The 22,458-nt window shown below is 50.9% G+C and overlaps 1 protein-coding gene across 2 annotated transcripts in view; it reads left to right on the top strand.

Annotated features, from left to right (window-relative positions):
• The window catches only part of ST3GAL2 (ST3 beta-galactoside alpha-2,3-sialyltransferase 2), a 50,529-nt gene extending 29,101 nt beyond the window's left edge, over positions 1 to 21,428 (top strand). Inside the window, exons 2-8 of one of the 2 annotated variants that reach the window (XR_004682849.1) lie at positions 3,717 to 5,120; positions 8,592 to 8,785; positions 13,267 to 13,446; positions 16,776 to 16,821; positions 17,146 to 17,265; positions 18,067 to 18,775; positions 20,887 to 21,428. Coding sequence is in view for 1 of the 2 variants with exons in the window: in XM_035024801.1 (XP_034880692.1) it covers positions 4,782 to 5,120; positions 8,592 to 8,785; positions 13,267 to 13,446; positions 16,776 to 16,821; positions 17,146 to 17,265; positions 18,067 to 18,240 (1,053 nt within the window). In the remaining variant the exon portion in view is untranslated. Of the gene's footprint in view, positions 1 to 3,716; positions 5,121 to 8,591; positions 8,786 to 13,266; positions 13,447 to 16,775; positions 16,822 to 17,145; positions 17,266 to 18,066 lie in introns of both variants that reach the window. The other variant, XM_035024801.1, reaches the window with a different exon arrangement.
• The last annotated feature ends 1,030 nt before the right edge of the window (positions 21,429 to 22,458 follow it).

The following is a 22,458-nucleotide window of genomic DNA, read 5'->3' as shown; positions in this document are numbered from 1 at the left end:
ACAGACATTTCTCCAAAGAAGACATCCAGATGGCCAACAGACACATGAAAAGATTATCAACATCACTCATCATCAGGGAAATGTAAATCAGAACCACAATTAAATACCACTTCACACTTGTCAGAATGGCTACAACCCAAAACACAAGAAACAACAAGTGTTAGCGAGGATGTGGGGAAAAAGGACCCCTTGTGCACTGTTGATGGGAATGCAAACTGGTGCAGCCACTGTGGGAAACAGTATGAAGATTCCTCAAAAAATTAAAAATAGAACTACCCTATGATCCAGCAATCACATTACTACGTGTTTACCCGAAGAATATAAAAACACTAATTCAAAGGGATCAATGCATCCCTATGTTTATTGCAGTATTATTTACAATAGTCAAATTATGGAAGCAGCCCAAGTGTCCACTGATCGATGAATGGATAAAAAAGATGTGGTGTGTATATACAGTGGAATATTATTCACCCATAGAAAAGAATGCAGTCTTACCATTTGCAACGACATGGATGCAGCTGGAAAGTATAATACTAAGTGAAATAAGTCAGTCAGAGAAGACAAATACCATATGCTCTCACTCATATGTGGAATTTAAAAAACAAACGAGCAAAGGAAAAAAGGAGAGACAAACCAAAGACAGACTCTTAGCTATAGAGAACAAACAGATGGTTACCAGAGGGGAGGTGGGTGAAACAGGTCATGGGGATTAAGGAGTGCACTTGTCCTGATGAACACGGGGTGATGTAGAGAATTGTTGAATCACTATTTTGTACACCTGAAACTAATACAATACTATGTTGACTATACTGGAATTAAAATTTTTAAAAAAATTCCTCCAAGAGCCTACTTTAAAATGTAAATCAGATCATGACACAGCCCTCTTCAAAACTCTGCTGTCAGATTCATAATGAATCCTAATCCCTTCAAAGACCCCTGTGGCTGGCCCTCAGCCCTCTGCGCCTTCCCCTCTGCCACGCTTGCCACCCTCTCCTGCTTCATGGGCCTCTTCTCTGTTTTAACAGGTCAGACTTGTTTCCTTCTCGTTCTCTTTGCCCTCTTTGTTTTTTTTCGTGCCTCCCTGTAATTTCCCTTTGTATTTGTACCTAGACCAGAAGCTCAGTGAGGACAGGATGGGTGTGTTCTGTCCCACACTGTCCCTGTGGCCCAGCACTGGCCCATTAAAGTATCAGTGGAATGCACAAACAAGTCCCCAGCAGCCAGATGGGCCCAGAAGACTGGCCTGCTTCCCTTTGTGGGTACCAGAGTGTGTGTCCTCCCTCCAGCTTTTTTATATTGGTGTGTGTATGCATGGGCTTAACATGAATGATCAGAGCAGCTGCAAGGGAGAAATCAGAATCATGCCATGGGCAATTGGACGGCATGGGATTCCACTGGAGGAAGCAAGGTGCATGAAAGCACTTCACAAGGGTCAGCCCTGGGTGACTTCTGGGATTTGGGGGTTCATGTCTAGGGGCCTCTGATGTTTCTTAGTCTCAGCAACATTTCCTCCCCGTGTCTCTACCCTCAACACATGTTGAGCCATTCACATTCCAGGGAACAGCTTGGCCATGGGGTTCGCAAAGCAAGGGCTTTTGCTGGTTACTCCACTTCCTTGCTTTTCCCAAACACATTGACAAAACGAGGGCTTTTCCTCTCCCCCACGAAGCAGCTGGTTATCTCAGGTGCCCCCTTCACTGAGTTAGAATCCCAGGAGTTACTGACTTCCCCAGTGGGGGAGACATTCCTTTGGAGGTTCCTGCGCCAGCTTCTGCCCAGCCCCCACCTTCAGAGGCCACCGTAGGCTGCCCACCAGAAACCAGGTCTCCGTGGAGAGGCCCCTCGGAAAGTCACTGCTTTCTTGGGCCATTTGCCTTGTGGTTGGCTCTCCCCAGGTCATAGGACCTGTAAACCAAGTTCTTTTCCTTAGATGCTGGGTGTGGAAAGGGGCAAAGGGAGAATGGGAAGAGACAGTGACCTGGCTTCCTCTTTACAGACGATCAGACAAAGGCCATGCATGGAGTCTGGCCTTCCAAATGGGTGCAGTAAAACATCCGAAGTAAAGCACCTTGGAGCAGGTGCTGCTGGAGCCCCTGGGAATTAGAGCCAGGTACCCGGGTGAGACATGTGAGGGAAGCTTCACTCTTGGCCCTGGGAACCAGCTTCCGTGTCTCCTTGTCACTCGTCCCAGAGCCCTTTGGTCATTGAAAGAACTCACGGGCCCTTTTCTGTGCCCTGGCCAGTGACAGCTTTGGAACCAGATAGACATGGACACAGATCTCACCTCTACTCACAAGACTGTGACCTTAGGCAAGTTCCTCTACTTCTGTGAGCGTTGGTTCCCCACTAAGAAACATCAGAGGCCCCTAGACATGAACCCCCAAATCCCAGAAGTCACCCAGTGCTGACCCTTGTGAAGTGCTTTCATGCACCTTGCTTCCTCCAGTGGAATCCCATGCCATCCAATTGCCCATGGCATGATTCTGATTTCTCCCTTGCAGCTGCTCTGATCATTCATGTTAAGCCCATGCATACACACACCAATATTCTCGTTATTGGAATGTGCTAGTTCCATTCCCTGGTGGCTTTATGGTTTGGCTTGGCTCCAGAAATTTGAGCTGCCACGAGTGGAGGGGGCAGCTGAGGTTCTTGAACACAGAGTCTGAGAGGCCTTCTCTGAAGCTGCCGGCAGCAGCCAGAGGACCCTGGCAGGGCTGGCTGGAGCTGGGGCTTTCTGCAAGGAGCTGTGAGGCCCTGGGGCCAGGTCAGAACTGGGGCTAGCCAGGTTTGGAGAAGAGCTAGTGGGGACAGGCAGGCAGCCCAGATTTAAGTGATCCCTGTGGCATGGAGCCAGGGCCCAGGGCCTCCACTCTCAGCCTTGTCCCTGACTCTTGCCCAGACTCCCTTGTACATGGAATGGATTCAGACTCCTTTTCTCAGGGTCCATCCCCAAACTACCAGCCTTTTCTCCCTGCTCTTGCTCGCTAGGACAGCACAAGGCCTCAGATTGTCTGTGCCCCCAGAGACCCTGGCATTCATCTCATCCATAACATACAGATGAAGGCAACTGCCCAGACGGCTGTATGATAGGGGCGCTGAGCCCAGCACCTCTGCGTCCTGACGCAGTCAGGTTCTCTCCCTGATACCAGAGTTGGAAGGATTGTTAATGGTTCACTGAGCTAATGCCTCATCTAGAGCCCACACCCAGGAGAGGAGGGGGCAAATCCCAGGGCAGAGGTCCGGCCCTGCCCCACCGACCTGTCTCTTGCTCAGAGGAGCTTGTCACAGGTACTCAGAGGGTAGAGAGCACCAGGGTGGGGAGTCATATATGCAATCTCCTGTAATCTTTCCTCTGGGCCATTTTCTCTTCAGTTTCACCTGAAATTAACCTCACAAAGATGGACAAGGAACTTTCTAAACCTGGTTCTTCCAGTGAGTCGCCATGGACTCCAGGGAAATCACTTTATGTCCTTGTTTACCTTCTGGCTAATAAGTGAGAGAGCGAGCTAATCTCTTCCTCTGCAGTCCCTGAGAGCCATCTGTGAGTGGGTAGAGGGGAAAGCCCTTTCTTTCGTCCACCCTTTGGTTAAGTGGGCGTCTCCTCTACTCCTAGCTTTGTCCCCTCTGGGACTTGGGGGCGGGACTTGGGGGGAGAATGTGTGTGTGTGTGTGTGTGCAATTTATCTGCACATTACTTTTCCTCTCTGCAATTCCAGGGTCATGCTGTGGCAGCCTGGCGCCTGACGAGTGAGGGGGAACCTGCCAGGGGATTACTGCGAGCACGAGCTACCAGCAGGAGGACAGCAGGCCTCAGGGGAGTGGGGATGGGCAGAGCAGCCTGCCTGCGAGGCTGGGCCAGTGGCACCAAGGACGGCTGGGCCCTGACAGGGAGCTCGGCACATGCTCAGCTGACCCAGATGGCATTCGAAGCAGGTCCCTGCTGAGCAGCCGCTGTGCCCAGGCCCCAGAGGACCTCACAGCAGGAGCCAGAGCTCTGCGAACCCCCCTGCAACCACATTTGGGGCTGTGACCATCGGGAGAAGGGACCAGCACCTCGAATGGGAAGCGGAAGGGCAGAACCTAGTGCAGGGAGGATCTTGGTCTCTGCAGCAGAGTTTTCGGACACCCACAGAGCTTCTTGGGTCTCTTCTCTCAGGACTGGGGCCTTGTTCCCTCCTCTGGTGGAGGGGTTGGACCAGGAGGGCCAACCGAGGTGGGGACGACTCTCGGATGGAATCCAGGCCACTTGAAGCCCATGTGCTCTCTGCTGTGATTGGGGTTCGAGGGCTTCCCCACTGCAGGGGACGAGGGGCCGCCTCCGTGTCTGCTCATGAACCACAAGGACCCCGAATGCTCCAGACTGGACCATTTCGAGCCGCCAAAGAGGGGGGCCCCCAGAGCTGGCAGCCAGCAACCCCAAGGGACTAGAGGGCTGGGATGGACTGACCTCCCCCTCGCCAGGGCAGTGGGAGAGTCAGAGCCTCTGTGGCCCAGCTAGTGACAGAGAGACCCGATGAAGCCATAAGCCGGCACCCGAGTGGCTCAGGGACAGGGGAGCCACTGCAGCCTACTGTGCTTCCTCCTTACGTTGAGGGAGGGTGTGGTAAGGGACCCCTGCCTCTGTCCCCTCCTCAGCACGTGTCCCTATGCCCTTTGCACGTGGTGCCAGAAGAAGCAGGCTGCGCTGTGGCTGGCCCGTCCGTGGGCTGGGAAAGGAGTGGCCACGGTGACACCCACCCGCCCGCCAGGCTGGTGGTCTAGCCCCCTCGGGGCGCCAAACCATGAAGTGCTCCCTGCGGGTGTGGTTCCTCTCCGTGGCCTTCCTGCTGGTGTTCATCATGTCACTGCTCTTCACCTACTCCCACCACAGCATGGCCACCTTGCCCTACCTGGACTCCGGGGCCCTGGGCGGGACCCACCGGGTGAAGCTGGTGCCTGGCTATGCTGGCCTGCAGCGCCTCAGCAAGGAGGGGCTCACCGGCAAGAGCTGTGCCTGTCGCCGCTGCATGGGTGACGCTGGCGCCTCCGACTGGTTTGATAGCCACTTCAACAGCAACATTTCCCCCGTGTGGACCCGAGAGAACATGGATCTGCCTCCAGATGTCCAGAGGTGGTGGATGGTGAGAGAGAGCTCCAGCCCCTCCTGCCTCCCCTTTGCTGCCCCCTCTCCAGGGGTCTGTCCCCCTGTCTGGGAGTCACTCTTCAAGCCCCCCACCCCCACCCCACCCCGCCCCAGGATTTGGACTGCCTGTCTTCAGGCCCCCAGAGCCTTGACAAAGTATTAGGTCCATTTGACCAGAGCCATCTACTAGGGACACAGATTCTGAAAGGCAGAGCAAGCTTTGGCCTGGAAGGAGGGAGAACTATTTTCTAGTGCCTGTAAGGGGCCAAGCAGAGGCCAGAAATGCCTAGTTGGCCAGGGAGGTCACATAGGAGAAACAGGCCCCAAGGAGGAAGATGGTGAGAGGTCAGGACCGTTGCAGGGAGAGGGTCTGCCCTTTATAAAGGAGGCAGCCCCTCTTAGTTCTGGCAGCTGCTGCCCTTGCAGGGATGTGACCCATCACTGCTGCATCTTCTGACCCTTTAAGAGAACCCGGAAGTCTACGTTGTTGTGGGTTTTTTTTGCTAATCTAATTTGTAAATGTTGGCTCACAATAATTTTAAACACCATGAGGACCACTCACTTGGTTTTTTACAATTGCTGGCAAAGACTTTCTTCTGGGCTGGAGATAAGAAAACATGGTCAGTTCCTCTGGGTGATAAGGGAGATGAAGGGGAGGGGATGACGAGACAGGTTTGTCCAAGCCTCCCCCCTCTTCTGGATCCTGTCACCTTTCTGCTGCTTTTAATTCCCTTTCATCCCTGTCATCTCTGGAGTGTCACTCCCCAAGCTCTACCAGGGCCATCCGGTTGCCACACAGTGTCAGTACTTAGCCCAGGGGCCCATAGGCTGCCTGCATTCCCCACTGGGGGACTTGGGAGGCAACTCATGGCTCCTGGTTTCCCCAGCTGGCAAGTGGGGAGGATGACGAGTCCCCCTTTTTCTCACATTCAGGGAAGCAGTAAGGATGAGCTCACGCGATCAGGCTTACCAGACAACTTAGAGATCCCGCTTCCTGAACCACACTGTCCTAGTCCCTAAGAATGGGGAGGTCTACAGAGCAAGGGTCACCAGGAGCCCCACAGGCCAATCCTGTGACAGCCTGGAGCCCTTGAAGGGTTCTGCCTGTTAATCATAGTCACAGCCTTCATTTTGTGGGGAAAATCAAGGTTCAGATAGTGCACAGGGCTTGCCGAAGGTCATAGGTCTCTGTGGTGGCCATCTAGAGCCAGAACAGGACTCTAGGCAGAGACCGACCCATGGATAGGCCAAGCCTCCTTCTTCCCTTAGGAATAGAACTCAGGGCAGTTTAAGCACCAAGCATGTCCCTTGGCCAAGACACAGCAGAAGCCACTTCTCTCCTGCTCCCCACAGTCACCCCCTTTTGCCATGAACTTAGAAATTCTTTTTTTTTTTTAAAGATTTTATTTATTTATTTGACAGAGAGATAGAGAGCACAAGTAGGCAGAGGGGCAGGCAGAGGGAGAGGGAGAAGCAGGCTCTCCACTGAGCAGGGAGCCCCATGCGGGGCTCGATCCCAGGACCCTGGGATCATGACCTGAGCCGAAAGCAGACACTTAACTGACTGAGCCACCCAGGCGCCCCGAACTTAGAAATTCTTGTCTCAGAGCCAAGCTTTCCTTCCACACTCAGTTTGTGTTCCTGTTCTTAGGAGCTTTTCCTTTGCTCAGAGAAGAGGCAGAGAAGCATGCCTACCCCGTCTCTTTCATTTATTCTGTCCCCTGAGCCGCTGCTGCTCAGTCATAACCCCCATGTTAGGGCTCAGACCACAGAACATTTTCTTTTAAGAGAGTGTGGGGGAGGGGCAGAGGGAGACTGAATCTTAAGCAGGCTCCACGCCCAGCGCAGAGCCCCAGTGGGGCTCAATCTCACAACCCTGAGATCATGACCTGAGTGGAAACCAAGAGCCAGATTCTTAACTGAGCCACTCAGGCACCCCCCACAGAGCATATTAAAGCCCTAGTTTCTACCTTACTGATTTGTGGCCTCTGGGCCAAGTCCAGTCTGTTCAATTTAAAAATTTTTTTTTTTTTTTAAGATTTTATTTATTTGCGAGAGAGACAATGAGAGACAGAGAGCATGAGAGGGAGGAGGGTCAGAGGGAGAAGCAGACTCCCTGCTGAGCAGGGAGCCTGATGTGAGACTCGATCCCGGGACTCCAGGATCATGACCTGAGCTGAAGGCAGTCGCTTAACCAACTGAGCCACCCAGGCGCCCTTTAAAAATTTTTTTAAAAAGATTCCATTTATTTAGAGAGAGAGTGCGCATGAGCAGGGGGAAGGGAAGAGGGAGAAGAAGAGAGAGAATCTGGGGTAGACTCTAAGTCTAGCACAGAACCCAACATGGGGCTCGATCCCAGGGCCCTGAAATCATGACCTGAGCTGAAATCAGGTCGGCCGTTCAACCTACTCAGCCACCCAGGCACCCCTGTTCTGCTCAATATTTTTAAAATATTTGCATTCGGGCGCCTGGGTGGCTCAGTTGGTTAAGCGACTGCCTTCGGCTCAGGTCATGATCCTAGAGTCCCTGGATCGAGTCCCGCATGGGGCTCCCTGCTCGGCAGGGAGTCTGCTTCTCCCTCTGACCCTCCCCCCTCTCATGTGCTCTCTCTCATTCTCTCTCTCTCAAATAAATAAATAAAATCTTTAAAATACTTGCATTCATTACCAACATTTAAGAATCGGGATATTTCACGTGAAATCTATATTTTCAGCTTCTCAAAAAAACCTGGAAAATTTGGTCCTTTTGGGCTCACAATACCACGTGGCAACAGTTGGCTGATGGCTCTCATTTTTGCTGGGACCTCCTGTTTACCATGGGCCCCATCTGCCGCCTCACTCTGATCTTTGCTTGCCTCATGCGTAGGCTGCCCCAGCCTCATGTCATAGTCTTTCGAGGTCACTGGTGGTGGGAAGCACAGGGAACGAGTTTCATTCCAGCCATTCTGACTTTGAAAGAATTCCTATACATCGTTGCTGCCTTCCCTCCTTCTCCCCAGGGCTCAGGGGGTGGCTCCGGTTATCCTGTGGATATTGCCTCAGCTGCCCCTTTTGAAACCCTGAGGCCTCCGGCTAAGTCCCAGGGGCGCCCTCTGTAGGCTGGTTAGGAATGAGCCCCTGAACTTCTCAGGGTTTTCCACATTAACCGCACCTCAGAATGACTCTTCATGGGACTCATAGCTTCGCTGAGAGGACTGAAAAGCAGGGGGGCATGACAAGCCCAAGAATTTTCTCTGCTTTGCAGTACCCCTTGGCCCCGGAGCCCCCTCCAGTGCATTAGAGCGCCCCTGATGAGCAGGGCACCAGTCTCAGAAAGCGATACTGCTGTTGCTGGAGAAGGGGAACATCCTTGCTGCTGAGAGAGAATTTCTCTCCCTGACTGAGACTGGAGGGTGAGGGCAGGCAGGCAGGCCAGAATCCCTCCTGGCTCGCATAATCCCCGCTCCTTCCTTCTCCCCTCGTTTCCACAGATGCTGCAGCCCCAGTTCAAGTCACACAACACCAACGAGGTGCTGGAGAAGCTGTTCCAGATAGTACCAGGCGAGAACCCATACCGTTTCCGGGACCCCCACCAGTGCCGGCGCTGTGCAGTGGTGGGGAACTCAGGCAACCTGCGGGGCTCTGGCTACGGTCCAGATGTGGATGGGCACAACTTCATCATGAGGTGAGCCCCGGGGAGCCCAAGGATGGGCCCAGCACAGGCCTCCAGAAGGAAGGACTGGCCTCCTTAGCCTTGTCGGCCAGTGGAGGAGTTGTCCGCTGCTGTGAGTCTCTGATGCCAGAACCTTCTGTAAAGGCTCAGGTCTCTCTCTTGTTTGTTGGGTAGATGGGGAGGCAGAATTCCCATTCTATGCCCTGCTTGAGACCAGCACTCAGTTTCTAGCTCTGAACTCCTCCTAAAAGAGCTGAGAGTAGAGTCCTGGCTCTTTTCTGGTGAAAACTCCCCCCAGAGGTCCTTCCACCTGCCTGATCCCCTCAGTGCTGGGCCAAGAGTGAGGGCCCTACACTAGTGTCTTGATAAATAGCCACAGATGATTCCTTCTGGCAGACTCACAGAAGACAGAGGTCCTGGGCAGGAAAAGGAATTGCTCAGTGCTTGCTCTGGGCTGCTGTCCCTTACCTTTATTTCATAAGGTTTAGATTATGTGGGGACAAATTCATTTAACAGACATCTGAGTACAGCCTTGAGGAAAGGAGAGGGGTTAGGGGGGCATTCATTTCAAAGACACAGAACTATGAGCCTGGAGGTGAACAGGGACTAGATGGTAGACTTGTTTTTTGTTTTGTTTTTTTAAGTAGGTTCCATGGCTAGCATGGAGCCCAACACAGGGCTTGAACTCATGACCCTGAGATCAAGACCTGAGCTGAGATCAAGAGTCGGACACTTAACTGACTGAACCATCCAGGTGCCCCTAGATGGTAGACTTGTAACTTGAACATGGGCTGCTCATTCTGCTCCTGAACCAGTGTTTTCTGACCTCCTCCCTGACTTGGGACAGGAAATGCCATAGTGAGGATCCTTCCATCCCACTCCTTGGTGGTAGAAGGGCCTTAAGAGTGAAGATGCTGAAAACGCCCAGTTTTCACTAAGCATCTCTTAGGATCAGCATTGCAGAAAGACCAGGTTCCCCAGGAGGCAGAAGGAAGGGCTTTGTCTTAGAAACTGTTGCTGTTTCCATGGCAACACCAAGGCAGCAGTATGTCTCTGAGGCTTTCACTATTCCTTGCAAAACCTTTCTCATGTTGAGAATGGTGGGGGGTAGGGAGAGAGGAGGGAGGCTAGGCCTCATCCAGGAACCCAGAGCCACCTGAGTTTCTTCCCATCCTCCCATTGCTGGCACTCCAAATGTAAGGGAGGCAAGCTGGTTGCTGGAGAGGGAGCTCTCTCTACCCAGACACAGCGGCTGAGAGTGGGGAATGAGAAGTCCATCAATTCCGTGCAGCCCTGGGACACTTGGGAAGCCCAGGGAAATGCTGTGGAGTGCCTGAAGCTCCTGCCGGCCCTGCCACCTGTACCAAGTGGGTGCTTTCATTGTGCATGTCGGTCGGTGCTGGTTGGGAAGCTCCAGGGTGGAAGCAGACAAAAAGGCTGGGCTCCTATGACACCCAGGTGGTACCTGGTCAGGCCAGGCTGCAGAGAGGAATTTACAGAGGTTCCCTCACCTGGACCAGGTTCGGAGATGTGCGTTTTGGAGTGGACCTCAGAATTGCTTTGTGGAAGGGCTGACCCAGATTGAATTGGCTTTTTGCTGATCTGTACAAAGAGCTAGATGGCAGTGGAGGTGACTCTTTGCTGATAGGCATGTCTTGGTTTTGGAACCAGTGGGGAGGCCTAAGCTGGGTTATAGTGAAATGATGGCTCTAGCCGTATTTCCCTACGCCACTCCCCAGCTGCCTCCTCCTCCTATGTGTCTTCTGAGCCCTGCTGGCAACTCCAAATGGAGTTGGGCTGGTCCTGCCTCGGCCAGCCAGCAGATAGATCCACAACTCCTAAAACAAGCACCTGGCAGATTGTTGGCTCACTGTAAATACGTGAATGAATGGAAGAGACTAGGTGGCCAGATACCAAACCCAAAGCATGCATCCACATCCACCCATCCCATGCCTCTTGCCCTCAGGTGCTTCTTTGGCGGGTGGAGGCAACCAGGAACACATAGAATCCTAGAATGCTTTTCCCCTGAGTCATGGAGATGTAGTTCATCCTCCATCCTGCTCTGGCCTCCTTCCAGGGCTTGGCTTCTCCAAAATGAATCAGAGCCTCAACACAAAGTCCTGTCCTCAAAAGCATGCCCTGTGCCTACCCTCTACCTTGGAGGTTCTGAAACATCTTTTTGAACCTCTTTCTCCATTCATTCCCAGACTTTTGAAAGCTGGTGCCTGCCCAGCAAGGGGTAGGGACCTGAGGGAGGTGGAGGCAGCGACAGTGCCTGACAGGTTTAAGAAGGGACTGGGTCAGAACTGTGGCTGCAGATGCAGGGGAAAAGGCAGATGGGGACAGGTGGGTGTCTTCAGAGGCCAACCTGGGGCACTTGCAGCCCTTTGATCTGTGGGACCAGTTTGGCCTCTCCATGTCAGGTGACATGAGGTTTGTTTCTTAGGTACTCACCAAAGTGAACCTTGACCCCAAGTCCTGCCCAGTCCAGGCCCCAGCCAACTTGAGTGTCACCCACCCAAGTCTTCCGCCTCCTGCTAGCCCCTTACGTACCCCAGGCAGCTGAGAAACACTGTCCCTGTTAAGGCTTTCTCTCCAAACTGCTCTGTTCCTCAAACACCCCAGGGCTGATGTGGCAGAAGACAGATCCAGACTGAAGCTATGGTGACCTCAGGACACACTAGTGCTGTGTGCACAGCTATAAGAGCCCCAGCCAACGGTTATTAATACATGGGAAAAGATACTTCTAGGCTCTTCTAAGAGACAATATCTCTGAACTCTAAAGACCAGGAGAACAGAGGGGCACCCAGACAGGAGGTAAAGGGGCAGGTAACCTAAAGAAATGGAGGCCAGAGGACAGTTGGTCCTATAGGGAAGATTCTAGGCTTCTGCTTGAACCAGACTAGAACGGAAGTGGCCAAGAACAAAGATTCACCCTCTAGTTCAATTCAGGCCACTTTCAGGCTTTATGGCTTCCCAGCCCCAAACAGCCTCCAGTCCCTGAAGGGAAGGGAAGCAGAGAGATAGGAGGTCAGCAATATGACCAGCAGTGATGGGGCATCCTGGACATGCTCTCACTGTGTCGTGCCATCAATGGGAGCCCCAGGAGGTCTTCACCAAGCCCAGCTAGTGGTGCCAGCCACTGTAAGGACACGTAATGTTCATACTGGTTTCACAGAATAGGCATAAAAAGCAGAGAAAACACATGGAGACTTTGCTCCCTCTCTCCCAGGTCCCTTTGTCCCCATTGGAAGGCAAGGTTATGGTCACCTCCCTGGGTAGTCATGATTCTGCAAGGTGGTCCACGCAAGACAAGAATGTTCTCATAAACAGTCACAGCAGAAGAGACCGACACGTTTGTGTTCAAAGCTGGATCACCTGCTTTGAAGATGTTCACCAAAAGAGGGAGCCTTGATTTTATTGATCCTACGTTTTGCACCGGTTGAAAGGAAGTAGAAGCCTTCTCGGCTTGTTATGCCCAGGAGGGTAGCAAGCCCGCTCTGGGTTTCTGAGTTCTTCCATGGCAGCACGGGAGAAACAGAGCCACACTGCACATCACCAGGGGACAGCCGAGGTGGGTGCTGTCAGAACTTGGAGCATCCCTCTTGGCCTTGGAATGGAAAGGTAGATAAGAAGCTGAAGTACAGGGACAGAGGGGCTGGGGCTGGTGGCGTAGAGGCTGCCGTCTGGCCCAGGAGCTTAGGGAATGCTTCAGCTTTTTACCATGCTTCCAGTGTCTTTTAGGAAAGAGGACAGAACAGCCAGGTAAGGTTGATAGCTGTAGAAGTCTGTTCTTTTCTTTAAAAAAAAAAAAAAAGCCTAGGAGTAATATGTGCTGGTTATTGGGGGGGAAAAACCCCAGAAATGTATACACTGAAAGATGAAGTGTCCTTCCCCATCTCATTTCCCAAGAGTAAACTTTGTTACCAATTTTAATACTATATACAAAAGTATGTTTTCCTTTCTTCCTTCTTCCTTTCTCTCTCTGCCTCCTTTTTCTGTCTGTTTTTACAAAAAATGGATTCACGCTATCTAGTTTTAAGTTTTCCTTTTGGGTCTTGTTAATTCCCTCCTGCAGCACATAGCAGTATTCAAAAGATGTACATTAAAAGGAAAGCAGTGGGACAGATACCTCACACCACCTGGATTTTTTCCCTGGGCTTATTTCTTACCGGCCCATGTAAATCTGCTTCCTTCATTCTCGTGGCTCTGTGGTATTCCATATGTGAGTGTGCCAAAATGTACTGACCACTTCTTTGTTGTTAAATTGATTCTCCTTTTCACGACCGTAAAAAAACAATGCAGTGAATATCTTTGTAGACACGTCTTTGCAGACTCAGGCAACCATTTCTGTAGGATATCTAGAAATGGGATTGCTAGGTCAAAGTGTATGCCCGTTTACATTTTTGATGGCTGGGACCAAACTGTCCTCTAAAAATCTTGCACCGGTTTCCATGGTGGCTTCTTCTCATGTCCCCCTCTTGTCCCTGCAGGATGAATCAGGCGCCAACCGTGGGCTTTGAGCAGGATGTTGGCAGCCGAACCACCCACCATTTCATGTACCCAGAGAGTGCCAAGAACCTGCCCGCCAACGTCAGCTTCGTGTTGGTGCCCTTCAAAGCCCTGGACCTACTATGGATTGCCAGCGCTTTGTCCACAGGGCAGATCCGATTGTAAGTCACTCTGCTGACTGCGAGGGGAATATGGGCGACAGGAGCATTTCGAGAGGACTCTTCGCAGGGATTGGCTCTTAGAATTCTTTTAACTGAATATTTTGACTAAGAGGGGCTGCTGAAGAGGGAGGCCATCGTAGGGAGGGCCCAAAATGGTGGATTAGCTAAGGCCACAGCCTGTTCAGTGTCACTTCCTGCATCGTGACAGCCAGCATACTGGTGGTAGAGAGGGGAGGAAAGGTTTTGGTCTCCTTTCCAGGAGGTGGCTCCTGACTGTGGGACCTCTGCCTTCTGAGAGTTTTCTTTAGAGGCAGTTGCTAGGAACCTCGGGAAATTCAATTGCCAAGTATTTTTCTTTCTTTCTTTCTTTTTTAATTGAAGTATAGTTGGCTCACATATTAGTTTCATCACCAAGTGTTTTTTTTTTAAATGTTTTATTTATTTATTCATGAGAGTCAGAGAGAGAGAGAGGCAGAGGCAGAGAGAGAAGCAGGCTCCCTGCCTAGCAGGGAGCCCGATGCGGACCTCGATCCCAGGACTCTGGGATCATGACCTGAGCCGAAGGCAGACGCTTAACCATCTGAGCCACCCAGGTACCCCTCATCACCAAGTATTTTTTTTAACAGCTTTATTGAGATATAATTCACATGCTATACAATTCACACATTTAAAGTATACAAGTCAGGGTGCCTGGGTGGCTCAGTCGTTAAGCGTCTCTCTTCGGCTCGGGTCATGGTCCCGGGGTCCTGGGATCGAGTCCCACATCGGGCTCCCTGCCTGGCAGGAAGCCTGTTTCTCCCTCTTCCACTCCCCCTGCTTGTGTTCCTGCTCTTGCTATCTCTGTCTCTGTCAAATAAATAAATAAAATCTTTAAAAAAAATAAATAAATGAAGTATACAAGGCAGTGGCTTTTATTGAATACAGTGCTGTGTCACCATCAGAATTTATTTTAGAACTCTTTCATCTTCTTAAAGATGAAGATTAAAGATCTAAAGATACCTCTGGGGGCGCCTGGGTGGCTCAGATGGTTAAGCATCTGCTTCGGCTCAAATCATGATCCCAGGGTCCTGGGATTGAGCCCTGCATCGGGCTCCTGGCTCAGCAGGGAGCCTGCTTCTCCTTCTCCCTCTTCCTCTCCCCCTTCCTCTCCCCCTGCTCATGCTCTCTCTATCTCTGTGTCTCAAATGAATAAAAAAAAAAAGATACCTCTGTATCCCTTAGCCATCAGCCTCACTCCCTCCATCCCCACCCTCCAGCCCTAGGCAACAACCACTAGCCCACTGTCTCACTGTGTGTGTGTGTGTGTGTGTGTGTGTGTGAAAATGTATATAACATATGGGGCACTTGGCTGGCTCAGTCAGTGGAGCATGTGACTCTTGATCTCGGGGTCATGAGTTCAAGCTCCATGTTGGATGTAGAGGTTACTTAAAAAAGCAAAAATAAGTAAAAATTAACTTTCTCAGGCCACTGCCCACATCCTCCACCAAAATATAAATAAGCCAAAAAACTGTATATAACATAAAATGTATTTAACCACACAGTTTTGTAGCATTAAGTACATTTACTTTGTTGTGCAAACATCACCCTATCCATCTTCAGAACTTCTTCACAATTTCAGATGGAAATTGTACCCATTAAATAATAATTCCCTATCTCCCCCACTCCCTAGGCCGCTGATAACCACTAGTCTTTCTGTCTCTATGGTCTGACTGTTGTAAGTACTTCATGTAAGTGGAATCATAGTGTTTGTCCTTTTGTGTCTGGCTTATTTCACTTAGCATAATGTTTTCAGGGTTTATCCATGTTGTAGCATGTACAGGATTTCATTCCTTTTAAAAGCTGGATAATATTCCATTATATGGATATATCATATTTTATTTATCCATTCACCCATCAGTGGACAGTTAGGCTGTTTCACCTTTTGCCTGCTGTCACCACATTTTTTTAATCTTTTTAAGAAAGATTTATTTATTAGCAAGAGAGAGCACAAGTGGGAGGGGCAGAGGGAGAGGAAGAGAGAAACTCAAGCAGACTCTGAGCTGAATGAGAACCTGACACAGGGCTCAGTCTCACGATCCTGAGATCACAACCTGAGCTGAAACTGAGAGTCAGACACTTAACCAACTGCACCACCCAGACGCCCCCACCATCACATTTTTTTTCACATTTTTTTTTAAAGATTTTATTTGTGGGGCACCTGGGTGGCTCAGTCGTTGTGTGTGTGCCTTCAGCTTGGGTCGTGATCCCAGGGTCCTGGGATCAAGTCCCGCATCAGGCTCCCTGCTCGGTGGGAAGCCTGCTTCTCCCTCTCCCACTCTCCCTGCTTGTGTTCCCTCTCTCTCTGTCTCTCTCGCTGTTAAAAAATAAATAAAATCTTAAAAAAAAAAAGATTTGTTTGAGAGAGACAGAGCATGAGCAGTGGCGGAATGGGGGGGGAGGGGTGGGCACAAGCAGACTCCCTGCTGAACACAGAGCCTGATATGGGGCTGGATCCCAGGACTCTGAGATCATGACCGGAGTCAGGGTCAGACGCTCAACCAACTGAGCCACCCAGGTGCCACACCACATCTTTTTATTTATTTATTTATTTATTTTTAAAGATTTTATTTACTTATTTGACACAGAGAGAGAAAGCACAAGTAAGCAGAGAGGCAGGCAGAGAGAGAGGGAGAAGCAGGCTCTCCACTGAGCAGGGAACCGGACGTGGGGCTCGATCCCAGGACCCTGGGATCATGACCTGAGCCGAAGGCAGCCGCTTAACCGACTGAGCCACCCAGGCGCCCCACCACATCTTTTTTTAAACACAGAAATATAGGTTACAGTTTCTTAAGGCATTATCTTATGTTTGGGAGCCATAAGGGCTAAAATAAGTGCTGTTGAATTTAAGTCCCATAATACTTAGAAAAAGAGTGTAGATTATAGGTGCCATGGCTGGCTAATAGGGAAGGAGGGATTTGTGCCAAATGTGAGGATAGTATCGAGAGGGTCATCGTGGGCAGAAGACACAGACATAGTGGGTGTGAAATGATTGGCTAAATCAAGTGGGGAGTTCACAGCTGAGTGTTGTGGAAAGAAAAGTTGGGGTTAGATAATGGAAGGCCCCAGTGTTTGTCTAAAACACATCCTCATTTTCTCCTGAAGGACATAGGTAGCCTCTGAAGGTTTCTGAGCAAGGTACTGCAGTGATGTGCTACGGAAGCAGTTCGGAGGCAGGGGATCTGTTGTAAGGTTGTCATCACTTAGGCCTGTGAGGGAAGAAAGGCATCTCTGGGCCTTTCTAGATCCCAGGGGCCATCTAAATGTTTGTTTTTTTTTCCTTCTACTTGAAGCACCTATGCGCCAGTGAAGTCCTTCCTTCGAGTGGACAAAGAAAAGGTAAGCTCCCTCCTCCTCCCCCTTCTTCATCCCCATGTCATTGGAAACAGTGCAGACTTGACTCATGGTGTGCCTGGTCCAGTGGATCAGGTGTCCCCCGTCCAGTGGCTCAGGTGTCCCCCAGTGACCTTCCAGAACCTTCAGAGTATCCCCTCCCCCATCTGCTGGTATGCCTGATCCCCTCAGAGGTCATACGAACCAGGGAACATGGATGAACAGGTCTGCTGGCAAGCATGGAGGAACTGGCAGAAGCTTCTCAGAGACTGACCTGAGTCTCCAGGCCCCCAAAGCCCCTCATGTGTCTGTTCCCTTTTCTCCTCCCAGGTTCAGATCTATAACCCAGCCTTCTTCAAGTACATCCACGACCGGTGGACAGAGCATCACGGGAGGTACCCTTCCACAGGGATGTTGGTGCTCTTCTTTGCCCTGCATGTGTGTGATGAGGTGGGTAGCCCAGTGTTAGGGGTAAAATAGGGATACCCATGGAGCAGAGGGAGTCAGCCCTTCTTAGGGCTTAGCAGAGCAAGAGGAATGCGTTTTTGTAGGCAGAAGCCAAGTGGCTCTGATTTCCCCCATTTCTAGGCTGTAAAGTATACATCTTCATTTCCCAAAGTCACTTAACGTTCATGATTTTACCAAATCTGAAATCACTTCAGTGAAAAGTTAAATTTATTTAAAAAGGAAATAGACTCCTAACACCATAGTTGGTTATTACTCGCCATAAAGGGAAAAAAAAGTAATCAAAAATATAAACAGAAAGGAAACAATGTAGTTAAGTTCCAGCGGATGGTCTTCTCCCACAGCGGTGGGCGGCGCTAAGCCTGCCGTGTGTGTGTGTGTGTGTGTGTGTGTGTGTGTGTGCGGGGCAGGGCTCACGCCCAGCACACCTCCTTCTGCCAGTAAGTTCAGTGTGTGGACCTGGAATACTGCAAGTATTCCATTACAAAACGACAACAGCAGCCACAAAGCCAAAACCAAAAGGGACGTTAGCAAGGGTGGAGAGCTGTCCTGGCCCTAGACTGAGGCGTCCTGCTGCAGGGGAGACGGGCGGAAGAACCGGGAGTGGCGGTCTTCCCCGGGGAGTGTCCTCAGCTCCGGGCCTGGGTGTCCCGTCTTCCCGGTGCCTCCCGAGCTCTGCGATCCGGCTGCCGTCGGGTCGCCGCGGCCCCGTTGTCCTAGCCCACCGCCCACCCGAGGCTCTCCCGGTCCCCGACGCGGGGTGACGTGCGCCGCCCTCCCCTGCAGGTGAACGTGTACGGGTTCGGGGCCGACAGCCGGGGCAACTGGCACCACTACTGGGAGAATAACCGGTACGCGGGCGAGTTCCGGAAGACGGGAGTGCACGACGCCGACTTCGAGGCCCACATCATCGACATGCTGGCCAAGGCCAGCAAGATCGAGGTCTACCGAGGCAACTGAGCCCAGCCTCGCCGCGACCCTTCCGGCCCAGCCGCGAGGCGGCGGCGCGCGCTCCCAGCCGGGACTCCGGGCCAGCCCGAGGGCGGCGGCCTCGGCGAGGGCGCGGCGCCCCGTTGGGCGTCTCCAGGCCTTGGGAGCGACGCCAGGCCGCGGTCTGGACCAATCATGCTGCAACTCCAGCGAGCGCCGGCTGTCCCCCGCCAATCAAGAGACTCTGGGGGCTGGCCCGGGCCTGGTACCCAATCAGCGCTGCAGTCGGAGCGGAGACTCTTTCTCCCAACCAATCATGCGACTCAAGGAGAACTTCCGGCGCCGGGCCCCGTCTCCTCCAATCAATGGCCTTCGGAGGCGGGCCGGCGGCCGCTGAATCCCCACTCCCCTCTGCTTTGGGTAGGATTTTATTTCATGCTTTTTAAGGAGTAGTGTTGTTGGTTCCGGCCTCAGTGAAGTACTTTCCTCAGGCTCTGCAGGAGGAGTGTCAGTCGCCTGTCGGCCTTACTCGGCCGGGGGCACCGAGGAGGAAACGGTGGGGAAGGTGCGGGGCAGCGCGGCTGGGCTTTCCTTTGCCGGGGCGGGGGGGGGGGGTCCCTCGTGACCTCGGGGTGGGCGGAGGGGCGTTGGCCTTCGTTTGTGGTGGTCTAGGGGAGATCAGGTGGTTTCCAGGGAGCGCGCTTTCATCCCAGGGTAAAAGCTAGAGCCCTCTCAAACCTCTTCAGGCCTCAAGAGAATTTTGGACCCCGTATTTCCTTTACGTGTCAGGCCCAGATGGGTGAGTGTAAACCCACCAAAGAAATGCAGTGACGTGTGGGTCCCCTTATCCTCTCTTCTCCCCATCCCCACCTTTGGCCACCCTATGGAATGGCCTTTCTGACCAGGGCATTGAGCATCTCACCAGAAAACTAGAACTGTATCCAGCCCCTTGCTAGGGGGCGGAATTCGCCCGGGGCCTAACTCTGGAACAGGTGTAAGGAACAAGGCAGGGGACAAGGAAGCTCCGTCACTTGAGATGTAAGGTGCTTCTCACTCTCGTGTACTCTCGGCCCCTTACTGTTCACGCACAACTTTTTTTAGTGTTTCCCCCTTGGCCCTGGGCCTCCTCACCAGCCTATGTGTCCTGGGAGAAAAAAAAAAATCAAAACTTGCCCTGGGATGGGGCGGGGGGTGGGGGGCAGTGCTGCTTCTCCACCCCTACCCCCACTCACGCGTCTTTGGCCGGCTCTAGGGAGAGAAAGCAACACGTGGGAAAGAAGCCTGGAGATGGGGAGCCTAGCTGCCTGGTGCATGCACCTTTTTCCTTCACCCATCACCCCAAAGAGGAGTAGGAAACCTCTTGCTTGGGGGTGAAATTTGCTTTGGTCTCCTAATTTAATTAACTTGAGGTTACCAGGGATGGCTGACCAACAAAGATTCTTTTAAAATTCTAAGCTGGCCATGCAAATAGCTGGGATCCTAGCTGGGGAGGAGTAGACTTGCCCACCTGCATGCCTCCTCTCCTGCCCATGCATCCCCTCCCCCATGCTCACTTCCTACCTCCTCGCTCTAACCCATTTTCCATTTCCAGCTCTAGAAGGGCAGGGATGCTAACAAACAGGGGTTACAACTGGAAGTTACTTGCATGACTGAACCCAGCTTAAGTCCCTAGAGGAAGCTGCTGATGGTATTCTCACCCTTTGAGGTTGAGGAAGTTTCGGAGGGGGGGAAGGGCTTCTGTGAAGCTTCCAAACCACTAATAGGATCCCCCTTCCCAACAGTGAGGTACACAAATACCACCCTTTATCTTAGTGAGTTGATACCACCAAGCAGCCTCCTGGCCATTGGTGTAGTTCCTGCAGCTGGCTGGGGGAACAGTAACGCAGGGGAGTATATTAGAGGAGGATTGGGGCAGGGCATGGGCACGCCAAAAGTTAATATATTGAGAACTTAGCTTGAGTCTGTTCCTTCCCAATTCCAAAAGTAGGAGTAAAGAGTGGGGGTGGATTTGGGGGGGCATATAGTGGAATGCCTCTCTCAGGTCTCCCCCACCATTTTAGAAAGTCAAGGCACCAGCCATTCTTGCCAGTCTCATCTCAGTGCTTCCTGAAGAGGCTGTTCGGAGTGTTTAGAAGATGAAAAAACAATGCAATTATGCCAAACAGTATTGAGCAGAATAATTTATTTTCTTTTGTTCCTTTTTCTTCTTTTTGTTTTGTTTTGTTTAAAACATTAATAAATCCCCTTTCTGGAAGAGGTAGGTCCCAGCATCCAGCCCAGATCTCCTTTTCTGCAATAGTTATTTAAACAAATGTTTTTTATTTTCTTCCCTTTCTCTCTCTTTCTGAATTAAAAAGAACAAAAAAACTATACAGTCACTTGTCTATTCTGAAATGGGTCTGATCGTGGAAAGAAGGCATATCTGTCACTGGGGGGCTGTCACTGAGTAATGACTAAGAACATCAGGTGGAATGTATGAAGGAGGAAGAGAATGACTCCCAGACACCCACCCCTTCTACATGAGGCCTCCCAACCCAGAACTACCAGAGGTGCCCTCTGAAATGGTGGTTATTCACCGCTGTCTTTTGGGGCATCTGAGTGGATCAGCAGGGCAGGGGCCCCATAGCATGTACACCCAGCAGGCACCAGGATGGGGCTTTTCCTCTACATTTCCAGGTTCTGCGGATGCTGTAGGTGTGGGTTGGCAGGAAATCGACAGAATGGTAGGAGCCAGTGCCACAGGCATCTGAGGCACCTCCTCATACCCTTTCCTTGGACCATCTGGACCCCTTCAGCCTACTTCCATCATGCTAGGTAATGCCACTGAACATCCAGTTTTATAGTTCAATTCAGTGGATCAAATAATACAGATCTCACAACGGATAGCTTAGAGTCGAAAGTCACTTGGTGTCCTGGAATTCAGTTTGTGCCAATGCCCAAGAGCAAGCCAGGGGTTGCTTTTCAGATGGAGAATACTTTTTGGTGGAGGTGGGTATTGGTCTAAAACCCTAGAACTTGGGGCTATAATTCTCTTATTTGGAGTTTTCAGAGACTCCATACATCTTTGCCTACCACAGACGCTCTAATAGCTTTTGGTTGGCTGAGTCCTAAGGCCTGGTGGCAGGACAGTGCGCACATAGCCTGGGCTGCTGAGAACCATTTCCTGTCTGGATCCCACTCAGCTGCCTTACAGGTCACTGTAATTGGTTGAAGCAGAACTCCTAAAAACTGTACCTGTTGGCTCCGGAATCAAGAGTCCCACCAACTGGTGTATCCTTTTTTTTTTTTTTCCATGTTGGCCAAGAACTGTGTTGCTTTGATCCCACAAAGATACCACATCTGGAACCACAGTTTAGCAGTACCATTTGATTGCATTTGTAATAAACTACTATGAATTTCTTATTTTTTTTTAAAGATTTTATTTATTTGAGAGAGAGAGAGCCCAAGAGGGGGTAGGGTCAGAGGGAGAAGCAGACTCCCTGTTGAGCAGGGAGCCCGACGTGGGACTCGATCCCAGGACTCTGGGATCATGACCCGAGCCGAAGGCAGTCGCTTAACCAACTGAGCCACCCAGGCGCCCAAACTACTATCAATTTCTAAGACTCAAGATGGTGAGTAAATGGATGAGGAAGAAATCATCCACCCCCGTATAACTCAAGTTTGATGGCAGCACCAATCTACAGATCCTGCCAGAGTGTGGGTTTTTTGTTTGATGTTTGACTTTCGACTTACTCTCTTGGAGGTAGTTCCAGGGACTTCTGTTTGGCCCATACTTCATAATCACCCTCATTCCATGGGTTAGGTTACCACTCTGGGGATTTTGCTTGGTAGTAAATGTCTCTCTTTCCTTTTGGGACTGAGGAAATTACAGGCATGACTAATATTTTTGCACTTTGCAGATAGGGGTTTTTTGGTGGTGGTGTTTTTTACAAATTGAAGATTTGTGGCAACCCTGTGGCAAGCAAGTCTGTCCATGCCATTTTTCCAACAGTGTTTGCTCACTTTGTGTCTCTGTGTCACATTTTGGCAATTCTCACGGTATTTCAAACTTTTTCATTTATTTGGTATAGTAATCAGTGATCAATTATTATAGATTGCTGAAACCTGGGAAGATGGTTAGCATTTTTTAGCAATAAAGTATTTGTAGTTAAGGTATATAACATTTTTATACATAATACTATTGCACACTTAATCAACTATAGTATAGTGTAAGCATAACATATTCACTAAGAAACCAAAAAATTCTTC

Source organism: Mirounga leonina, unplaced genomic scaffold (assembly GCF_011800145.1).
Source record: "Mirounga leonina isolate KUSES-001 unplaced genomic scaffold, KU_Mleo_1.0 Mir_180, whole genome shotgun sequence".
In the NCBI taxonomy this organism is placed as follows: domain Eukaryota; kingdom Metazoa; phylum Chordata; class Mammalia; order Carnivora; family Phocidae; genus Mirounga; species Mirounga leonina.
The sequence above is the reverse complement of the archived record's forward strand: the minus strand, read 5'-3'. Positions and strand labels throughout refer to the sequence as shown.